This window comes from Sinocyclocheilus grahami, unplaced genomic scaffold, assembly GCF_001515645.1.
Source record: "Sinocyclocheilus grahami isolate Dianchi unplaced genomic scaffold, SAMN03320097.WGS_v1.1 scaffold1383.1, whole genome shotgun sequence".
NCBI classification, from domain to species: domain Eukaryota; kingdom Metazoa; phylum Chordata; class Actinopteri; order Cypriniformes; family Cyprinidae; genus Sinocyclocheilus; species Sinocyclocheilus grahami.
In genome coordinates this window covers 73,900-85,497 of record NW_015506562.1, presented here as the reverse complement: position 1 = coordinate 85,497, position 11,598 = coordinate 73,900, and the positions used below count along the sequence as shown (strand labels likewise).

Below are 11,598 nucleotides of genomic sequence, written 5' to 3'. Positions count from 1 at the left end.
ATGAATGAATGAATGAATGAATGAACGAATGAATGAACACACGCACACATGAACGAATGAATGCGTGCACGAATGAATGATGAATGAACGAACAAACAGACAACCGAATGATGAATGAATGAATGAATGAATGCATGAATGAACGAATGAATGATGAATGAATGAACGAATAAATGATAAATGAACGAACAAATGATGAATGAATGAACAAACGAATGATAAATGAACTAACAAATACATGCACGAACGAACGATGAATGAATGAATGAACGAATGATGAATGAACGAACGGAGGGACGAATGAACGAATGATGAATGAATGATGAATGAACGAATGATGGATGAACGAACGAACACACACACGCATGAACGAATGAATGATGAATGAACGAACGAATGATGATTGAACGAACAAATACACGAACGAATGAATGATGAATGAACGAACGAATGATGATTGAACGAACAAATACACGAACGAATGAATGATGAATGAACGAATGAACAAAGAACGAAAGAATGATGAATGAATGAACGAACAAATGATGAATGAAAAAGCTAACGAACGAATGATGAATGAATGAATGAATGAATCATGAATGAACGAATGAACACACGCATGCACGAACGGATGATGAATGAATGAACTAACGAATGATGAATGAACGAATGAACACACGCACGCACACACGAACGAATGATGAATGAATGAACGAACGAATGATGAATGAACAAATGAACACACGCACGCAAACACGAACAAATTATGAATGAATGAATGAATGAATGAATGAACGAACGAATGATGAATGAACAAAAGAACGCACACACGAATTAATGATGAATGAACGAACAAACAAACAAACAAATGAACGTACAATCGAATGATGAATGAATGAATGAATGAACGATGAATGATGAATGGATGAACGAGGAACCCAGTCAGAGTTCACAGCACCACTAAGGCACATCTGGTTCATTTGTTCTCAGAAATAAGTCTAAATCTTTATCTTTACATCATATCTTTACTTAACTCTAGGACAAAAATAAATAAATAATAATGACCTGTTTTTTTGTTTGTTTGTTTATTTAGTTTTTTTATTGGTTTTTCATTACAAATCAAATTAAACAATTTTTCAACCCTCACCAACAAATCCCTGGCATTGCATCTATGCCGATTATTAATTTTCATAAGATAACTGAAAATAAATGCACACATATGCATGTATACAGAATATATTTTCTAAATGCAGTTTATTGATCTTACTGTGAACAATTCATCTGTATATTTGTCAGTGTTATATTGATATCACTGATATATTATTATAGTTTTGGCTAATATTTTAAATTAGATTAAATTTTAATATTTTCAGTTTTCACTTTAGTTAAAATTTTAGTATTTTTGTTTAATTTTTTTAATGATTTTTTTTTTATGTATATTTTTTTTATTAATTTGCATATGTCAGTGTTATTATGTATATTTTTGATTTGATTATTTTAATTAATTGAATTAGATTTTATTTGTATATTTTCAGTTTTCACTTTAGTTTAAGATTTAGTATTTTTGTTTAATTTTTAAAATTATTATTTTTTAATATATATATATATTTTAATTAATTTGCATATGTCAGTGTTATTTTGTATATTTTTGATTTGATTATTTTAATTAATTGAATTAGATTTTATTTGTATATTTTCAGTTTTCACTTTAGTTAAAGTTTTAGTATTTTTGTTTAATTTTTTAATGATTTTTTAAATACATATTTTTTTATTAATTTGCATATGTCAGTGTTATTATGTATATTTTGATTTTATTTTAATTAATTGAATTAGATTTTATTTGTATATTTTCAGTTTTCACTTTAGTTAAAGTTTTAGTATTTTTGTTTAATTTTTGAAATTATTGTTTTTTAATATATATATTTTTTAATTAATTTGCATATGTCAGTGTTATTTTGTATATTTTTGATTTGATTATTTTAATTAATTGGATTAGATTTTATTTTTATATTTTCAGTTTTCACTTTAGTTAAAGTTTTAGTATTTTTGTTTAATTTTTTTAATGATTTTTTAAAATACATATTTTTTTATTAATTTGCATATGTCAGTGTTATTATGTATATTTTTGATTTGATTATTTTAATTAATTGAATTACATTTTATTTTTATATTTTCAGTTTTCACTAAATTTTAGTAAATTAGTTGTTTTTGCCATTTTAATATGTCTATTTAGTTTTCATTATTTTTTATTTACACATTATAGTTTATTTAATTTTAGGTATTTTAGTGCTTCAAGTTAAATTCAACTGAACTAGCTGTATATATATGTATATGCATGCTACAGAGACGAGAGCTGATTTATCTCGACACGCCGGCCTTGGCTCTGACAGAGCTCTGAGGCTGTATATAATTGTGGATTAACTACTGAAATTCTGCGGCTTTGCCCCGATGGAAATGATCCACTGTACGCTACATAAATAACTCCTGGCCGGCTCGCCAGACAAACATCTCGTCTCCTGAAAGACTTTCCAAAACATGACGTCTAAAGCCCTGTGAGCCGGAGTTTGTATGCGTGTACAAGCATGATTTTGGTCAACTTGTGAGGAATGCCTCTATTGTCTTCCCTCGTGGCATATGGCCTCCATTGATGCGCCACTTACGCAGCTCGCAGGAGACATTCCCATAACATTTATTAAAGGATATGTAAATGTTAGGGCAAAACATGTTTATAGAACATTCTTATAATTAATACTTGATATAGATTCTCGTAATGTTGAGAGGAAACACTGATGTTCTCAAAACATGTTATTAATGCTTGATCAATGTTTTTGTAATGTTAGCAGAAAGAGATTGTGACAATAATGGTCATGGAACATTTGTTTTGAATATTATACATAACTGATGAACTAAATCTCGGGAGAAAATGTTTTTTCCTTTACTCATTAGAAGGATCAGCTGACAGGGAACGTTCTCCGAATGTTTTCAAAATAATAGAACGGATGATAGATGTTAATACGTTTTTAAAAACGGGACATTTTGAACGTTTAAAGAACAATTTAGAAAGATACATTTTCATAACGATTTCAAAATGATTGAATGGAGTGTTCCTCTAACGTTGACAACCAAGAAAAAACATTTAAATGGGTGTTTTAAACGTTGAGAGAACGTTCAAATGTAACGTTCTCATAACGTTTTCAATGACAGAATGGAATGTTCTTAATACATAAAAAACATTCAGAAATAATGTATCCATAATGGTTTTAAAATTATAAAATAGAATGCTCTTCTAACATTTGCATAACAAAGAAAAAACATTCTTTAAACATTAAAATGGGTGTTTTAAATGTAACGTTTTCAAATATACAATAAAATGGAAAATAAACAATAAAATTTAATGTTTGTTGAACACACATAACTATTATAAATGTTCTCAATACATTAAAAAAGAGACATTTTGAACGTTTAAAAAACATTCAGAAATAACGCTTTCAAAATGTTTTCAAAATGATAAAATGCAACGTTCCTCTAACGTTCACATTACCTTTAAATATAAAAACGTGAGTTTTAAATGTTGAGAGAACAGTCAAATGTAACGTTTTCATAACATTTCAAATTGATAGGATGGAATGTTCCTCTAACGTTCTTAAAACATGAAAAACGGGACATTTTGAACGTTTAAAAAACATTCAGAAACATACGAATTCAAAATGATTGAATGCGTTCCTCTAACATTGACATAACCAAGAAAAAACGTACTTTAAAAATGTAAATGGGTGTTTTAAATGTCGAGGCAACATTCAAATGTAACGTTTTCAAATATACAATAAAATGGAAAATAAACAATAAAATGGAATGTTTGTTGAACATCCACATAACTCCGAGAAACGTTCTTAATACATTAAAAAAGAGACATTTTGAATGTTTAAAAAACATTAAAAACATTTTTGTAAATGTTGGGAGAACGTTCAAATGTAACGATTTCATAACACTTCAAAACGATCGGACGGAATGTTCATCTAACGTTCTTGAAACATTAAAAACAGCTGAAGTTTTTTTTTGTCTCTTTTGTGTTTTCATTATTTTGCCCGAAGTTGCCTGGATATTCCCGTGCTCTTCGAGCATGAAACGGTTATTAGGGTTTTGTTTTCGGGATTGCGGTTGCGCTTCTCAGGGAAATTCCACGCCCCAGCAGCGGCTTCATCAAAAGAAGCATCCAGCGGGTTCATGTTCCTCTCCGGCCGTGATTAATGCAGAGACACACAGACACTTTACTTGGTCTGCGCTATTAACCGAACTTCAGCTTTTAGACGCTTCTTTATCTCCAGTGTGTCCGCTCTACACAGAAAAGAGAAAATATTATAGAGGAAATATTGTATTTAATGCTAGAATTCAAGCTAAGATGCATCTGATCGATTATTGACTGCTTTATCTGAATTAAATATGATATACACTACCACACTACCAGTCAAAAGTGTTCAAAAGAAGTCTCTTCTGCTCAACGCGGCATTTATTTGATGAAAAATACTGTAAAAACAGTGAAATATTATTATAATCTAAAACAGCTGTTGTCTATGTGAATATCTGTTAAACTGTAATTTATTTCTGCGATCAAAGCTGTATTTTCAGCATCGTTCCTCCAGTCTTCAGAAATCATTCTAATACGCAGATTCGGCGTATTAAAAAAATCTGTAAATTAATTACTTAATACTTTTACTCATCAGAGACACATTAAATTGATCAAAAGTGACAGTACAGACATTTATAATGTTACAAAAGATTTCTTGCTGTTCTTCTGGACAACAAAATAACAAAAAATTTCTTTTTGGGAATAAAATGTATCACAGTTTCCACAAAAATATTGTGCCGCACGAATGTTTCTCGAGCAGCAGATCAGCATATTATACTGATTTCTGAAGATCATGTGACACTGAAGACTGGAGGAATGATGCTGGAAATACAGCTGCGCATCAGAAATACATTACAGTTTAACAGAGATTCACATAGACAACAGCTGTTTTAAATGATAATAATATTTCAGTATTTTTACTGTATATTTAATCAAATAAATGCAGCCTCGGTGAGCAGAAGAGTCTTCTTTCCAAGATCAGGTGAAGTGACTGTGAGAATCCGTCAGCAGCATCAGGCTGAACTGAAGAGAGACTGTAGCATGAAACCCTTTTAACCCTGACGAGATCAGATTTCTGGTAAAAGTAGAAGAGAGCGGCGCGGAGGGCAGCGGGGCAGTCGGGGCGTCTCTGTCTCGCTCTGCTCTCAGAGTTCAGACGTGTGAGCGGCCCCTGAGACTGACCCCGTGTCGCGACCCCTCAAACACACACGAGACGAGCTCGACATCCACCTACTGTCTCTGAGACCAGAACAACATCCCATCAGTTATTTCTCCTGCACGGCAATGTCTGAATTCAAATGACGAGCAATTAGAAACTTTCGCTGATAATCTCACGTGTGAGTTTAAAGAGATTTCAATAATGTCTCAATATTAGGGCCCTTTTATTTTTTGTCAAATTCTAATACATCTTAATGGTTTTATTCAATTTTAATAATCATAAAGAAGGTAGAATCAACTGAATTCACAATTTTTTTTAATAATTTATCAAAATTGTAAAGCCGTTTTTTTTTTTTTTTCAAAATTCTGTGTTTTCCGTTTAAATTTTTCTGGAATCCATTTTAATGGTTTAATTAAATTTTAATCATCAAAAAGTTTAAAACCTAAAAAAAAAAAAACTTTTCATAATTTAATAATTAAGTAAAATGTTTAGTTTAGAGATCTCAATATTAGGGAAATCTGGATTTTTTTTTTTTTTCACCCCCAAATTCTGTTTTTATTTGTATTTTTAATACATTTTAATGGTTTAATTCAACTTTAATAATTAATAAATCAATTATATTCATAAAATGTTAAAGTGAATAATCAATTGCAATTTTAACAATAATAGTGCCCTACGAAATTATTATTATTTTTTTCTTTTCAGAAATTCTGTGTCTGTTTTAATTGTTCTGGATTCTGATTTTATGATTTAATACACATTTATTCCCAAAAACGTTATTGATCGAACGTATATAACTAACAATTTAATTCATCCAAATGTCAACTCCTTTAATTATTTGTCAAACAAAGTGCTGCACAAAAGAAGTTTGCCGTTTAAAAAAAAGGGTGAAACATTTGTGTGATATTCCTTAAAATAACAAATAAAATTTATATTTTATAAAATATTTTTTAAACAATTTCACTAAACTGTTTCACAGCTCTTTTTATTTATTCATTCATTTTTATTTTATTTTTTCGCCCCCCATCATTATTATTGTGCAACACTGGTTGTTTTTGATTCACGTGGACACTGTTAAAATATCAATTAAAATAAAAAATTTTATTTCTCTTGAAATGAATAAACATCCGAGAGTCTGAGAGCTTTCAAATGCATCAAGTCTCCTGGACGATGTCACGTCATGTAGCCGAAATCCTTGTCATCTGCAGTTTTTATTCCTGGCAGTCAAGCGTTAGATTTAGCAGATTCACTGATTGTTTCAGAAGTAAATCCATCGCTTGCGGCTCGATACGCCTCACGCACATACGTCAGATGCACAGACCTCAAATCTCAGGCCAGAAACTCTCGGAGAGACTCCTCACCAGCTCCACTCGCTCTGCACTCTCACTTTAAACAGAAATGACGGCAGGAATATTTAGGAACACTTGCAGCTCTTTATGATGGCACGGTGTTAATATTTATCCCTGTCTGCTGCCGTCGTAGGTGCGATCTGGTGCCAGCGCCCGAGGACACGCGTTTGAGGCTTTGTTGTTGTGGTGTGGATCAAATGCGAAGCCCTTATCCTGCATTTATTGTCTTGCGTTTGCGAGCTAATAAATGAGTGACAGACAGCTCGAGGTGGGGCGGCAGTGGTTTTGTATTTTCCCTCGGGTCACTGAGGATCAGGGTTTTTAACAGCGATTCTCAAATGGAGGGGAATGAGGAGAGAGCATATCTAATTGCTTTCATATGCCATATTATTGGCTGATTTAAATAATTGCAGACACCGGGGGCTGGGGGAGGCGTGACCTTTGACCCGTGTGGCGGCCCGGAGCACAGCGTAGTACAGGCTATGGTAAAAACGCATTTTCCAGTGTAAAATGAAAAGAAATGGCTCTTAAATGCATGTTAATTGATAGACGGTGTCACAAACATGATCCGGTCGCTCATTACTAGTGCTTTGCTATGTGGAGGAAACATTTAAGATGCTTAACCCTCATAACGCATTCAAAATCAGTTATTGCTGCATTTACCCCTTTATTATTAATTAATAATTTGAGAAATTCTTAAAAAAAATGTAATTACACATGATCCACACCAAATAACTATGATGCAATCTACATATATATATATATATTATAGTATTTTATTTGAATATATCATAGTATGAAATTTTTAAGACCATATTATCTGAGAATTATCAGTATTAACTCCATTGGAATGAATGTATTTAATTAAATTCCTTTGAGTTTATAACTCATGATTGCTCAAAAACAATCCACATTTATGAAATTTGCATATTTATTTCTAACAAAACAACATCAAAACAAGATAAATATTACTTTGAAAAGCTTTCAAACTAAATTAATTAATTTAACTTGCTTAAACTTCATAATTTTACAAAAAGTATTTTTGACACTAATGGTACTCCATACAAACTCGTGTCAAAATGACCCGAACACAAACATGTAAAACATTTTAAATGGTTATATCTCTTAAAAAATAATTGTAAAATATCTGGGAGAAAAAAAAAAGATGTGTATTTTGAGGGTCTTAATGCATTTGCAAAGGTGAATGATGAATGAATGATTCAGTGACTCACTTTGAACCACCTACTGACAAAGTAACCTGAGAAGAGTCACTGAACCAATCTGTGAATCAATCTGAACAACTCTATTTAGTGAATAGATTCAGAAGAGTCACTGTGATGAAGCTCTTGTTCCAGATGAATCTGTTTTTTTTAATGAATCATTTGAATGAATTATTCAGTGACTCATTTTGCACCACCTATTGACAAAGTAACCTGAGAAGAGTCACTGAACCAATCTGTTAAGTAAATAGATTCAAATGATTCACTGGGATGAAGCTCACTATTAACGTCATTCTCATTGTGTAAAACCCAAATTAAAACAATTAAAGCTGAAGTGTCTGAGTTTGTCTTGAGGTTTCCGAACACCTGCTATAACTTTTCCATTGTGAGACGCTGTCGTTCTGTCCATATTCAGCTTTAAATAAGCACGACGCCACAGACAAACGGATGAGATTCATACCTGTCAGCTCCTTCTTTAACTTGCGAAGGTCTTTTGCGAGATCTTCAAACTTGACCTGAGCAGCGTGGAAGAGATCCTGAGGTTCAGGCAGTGGGAAAACGCTCTTCTCTGTTCCTGCGTTCTGAAACAACAACAACACATCTGTCAGAAAGAAAGAAGGAGAAACTGTCTGCTTGTAACTCAGTTTTTTGTGTTTACTCAGTATTTCCCTTTGAATTAAGTTAATTTTTCAGGCTCCAGTGACTGATATTTGTTCTTTTTAAAGCAAAAACTCACTTAATCTTGATCAATTTCTTGTCTTTTTATCATAAGTCATTTTGCATCTCAGATAAACTTGTCTTGATATATTCATGTTTAGACATATGCACTGGAAAACAAGACAGAAACGTGGAGTGAGAAAATCATTTTTGTAGTGTTTCCTCTTCTATATTCCTGAATAAACTTTAGACGTCTTTGATGAGTTTAGTTCATACTTTGAATTAGATTTAATTTTTATATTTTCTGCTTTCATGATAAATTTAGATAAAGTTTTAGTAATTTTGCCGTGCTTTTGTCATTTTTATTAGCTTTTGTTGTTTTTAGTCATTTTTATTTCAGTTTTAATTTAAGTGCATCAAATCAAACTAAGTTCAAATGAGAAATGTTGCTGTGGAAACTAGCTGAAATAAAATAATAGTTAATAATAAAATATAAAATAATAAAAATGCATGTATAATAAAAAGATGTATGTATAATAAAAATAATATTATTATATTAATAAAATAAGAAATAAAAAATAATACAATTATTTAAAAAAATATTTCAGTTAACATTTATTTATAATTAAATATATATATATATTTTTACGGTTTTAACTTTAGTTAACTATAATAGTCCTTTTTGCAAGAAAATATTATTTAAGTTTTTCAACTTTAAATTTCACGTCTAACTCAACTTGTTACTTGCTGCTTCTTTGTAATTATTTGTGAAATTTCTTAGCGATTTCTGAGTGAAAATAGCTTTAAAGTAACTCTTATGAGCACATTGTGTGAAAGTTACCAGGTTTGTCGGCTTCATGAGGCTCTTAAATCTCATATTAACTCATATAATGTTTAAATCTTGTGTCAAAACCTTTGTTTTCATGAACTGATGGCTTGAAGTCAAAACGGTTTCATGTGCTAATCATGTGTTAGACAGTCTAACCTGTGTTTAATCTTCTATAACTAGTTGTAGAGAACATGATCTCTGCATCATACACTTGTTTCAGACTCATTTTGAGCTGCTGATTTTTAAAAAATAGTGTCGGTTTTGCTCTTTCACGTCACACGTTCTCACAAAATATGATGCATTTTGTATCATTTTTGCTTTTTTGAATCATTCGTGCGCTGGAGTGTATGCGCGTGAATGACGTACTGTTCCGGTTTATCCAGGAGCTTCACCTCGTCTTCTTTAGACGTCTCGTAATGTTTCCTGATCTTCTCCAGTTCCTCAGGCTGCGCTCTCTGTCAACATTCACAACAAAACCATTCGAAGTGAACCATAAAACACAGCCCCTGCACGATTATAACGTCAAAGGCACCTGCACAAAAACAGACAGACAGACAGACAGACAGACAGACAGACAGACAGACAGATAGATAGACAGATAGATAGATACATCTGATCTCACCCTGCTGAATGTCCTTCATCTCCAGATGGAGGCTGGATATTAATATTCCCACGGCCTGAGAGCGTTTCCCATCCAGCAGCTTGATGATCTACGAGAAGAAACTCACAATTAAACACCTCAATATCACATCAAAATACCAATAATGATTATTAGAACACTGTGAAGTAATCTACACATCTCATTTAATAATGTGCTTCATGAGGTAACATGTAAGTTTAATTAACTTCTTAGTTCTATTTTTGAAAGTTATTAATAGTTTTATTCAGCAAGGATGCATTAAATTGATCAAAAGTGAGAATAAAGACATTTATAATGTTATAAAAGATAACAAATGAATGCTGTTCTTTTGAACTTTCTGTTAATCTTTGAATCCTGAAAAATAAAATGCGTCACAGTTTCCACAAAAATATTAATGTTTTCAACATTGATAATAATCAGAAATGTTTCTCGAGCAGCAGATCAGCATATTATACTGATTTCTGAAGATCATGTGACACTGAAGACTGGAGGAATGATGCTGGAAATACAGCTGCGCATCACAGAAATATATTACAGCTTAACACATATTCACACAGAAAACAGATATTTTAAATCATAATAATTTTTCACAATTTTACAGTATTTTTGATCAAATAAATGCAGCCTTGTTGAGCAGAAAAGACTTCTTTCAGAAACATAAAAAAATCATACTAACCCCAAACTTTTAATCAGTAGTTTAAATATTAAAATATAAAATATGATACATTAAAATACATAAATTTAAAATATACATCATCAGTACTGAAGTCCTGTCAAAAGTCGATTAAATTCAACAATCGGTCCTCATTCTTTCACATAATTTCCCATCAGTCTCCAGTGTAACTGACTGACGGTGTTTCTGTAAACCAGCGTAATAAATCTCAAGCACTGTGTTTTTGTCACGTCCCATCAGTGGAAACATCTCGCCGCGGTTCTGTCACAATTAGGAGCTCGCTGTGAGACGAAGAAAAACCAGCAGAAGTGGCTCCATAAAAGGCCATCGTTGAGCTCTGGACGAGCGCAGAGGAGATTTTATAACAAACTATAAATTCACAGGATTTTTATTTTTTACCTACACATGGTCACAATTACTAATGACTGAATTCCCTCATAAAGGCTACGAGAGTTTTGGCACGCTAAAGAGCCGCTCTAAAACTTAATGTCTCGCTCTTCTTCATTAGGATTAACGCGGCGTTGAGCTGCTGTGTTGTTCAGTGGGAACCAGCGCGACGGCTCTTAGATGAGAGTATTGCATTACAGCAGATGAAGAGAGCGTTCATTATTAATGTGAGCAGAGACACGCGCCAGACAGACAGACACAGACAGACACAGACAGACACAGACACAGACACAGACACAGACACAGACACAGACACTCACACACACACACTCACACACACGCTAATGGACCCAACTGCTGCAGAGCCAGTGATCTCCTACAGCTCTCTCGTACCACTCCACACCTTTATTAAGAAATACTGGATATTACAATAATAAAAATATGAAATGTGTAATAAAAAATAATAATAAAGAAATATGTATATTCATTTTATATTTAGAAATTCATTATATATATATATATATATATATATATATATACACATTTAAGAAATGTTTT

General features: G+C 32.1%; 1 protein-coding gene across 1 annotated transcript in view; it reads right to left on the bottom strand.

Moving 5' to 3' along the window:
• LOC107569813 (formin-like) overlaps positions 1 to 11,598 on the bottom strand; it is a 56,874-nt gene that overhangs the window by 14,681 nt on the left and 30,595 nt on the right. Inside the window, exons 8-10 of the mRNA XM_016255968.1 lie at positions 9,937 to 10,050; positions 9,733 to 9,795; positions 8,315 to 8,435 (exon numbers count right to left, since the gene is read on the bottom strand). Coding sequence (XP_016111454.1) covers positions 8,315 to 8,435; positions 9,733 to 9,795; positions 9,937 to 10,050 — 298 coding nt within the window. The remainder of the gene's footprint in view (positions 1 to 8,314; positions 8,436 to 9,732; positions 9,796 to 9,936; positions 10,051 to 11,598) is intronic.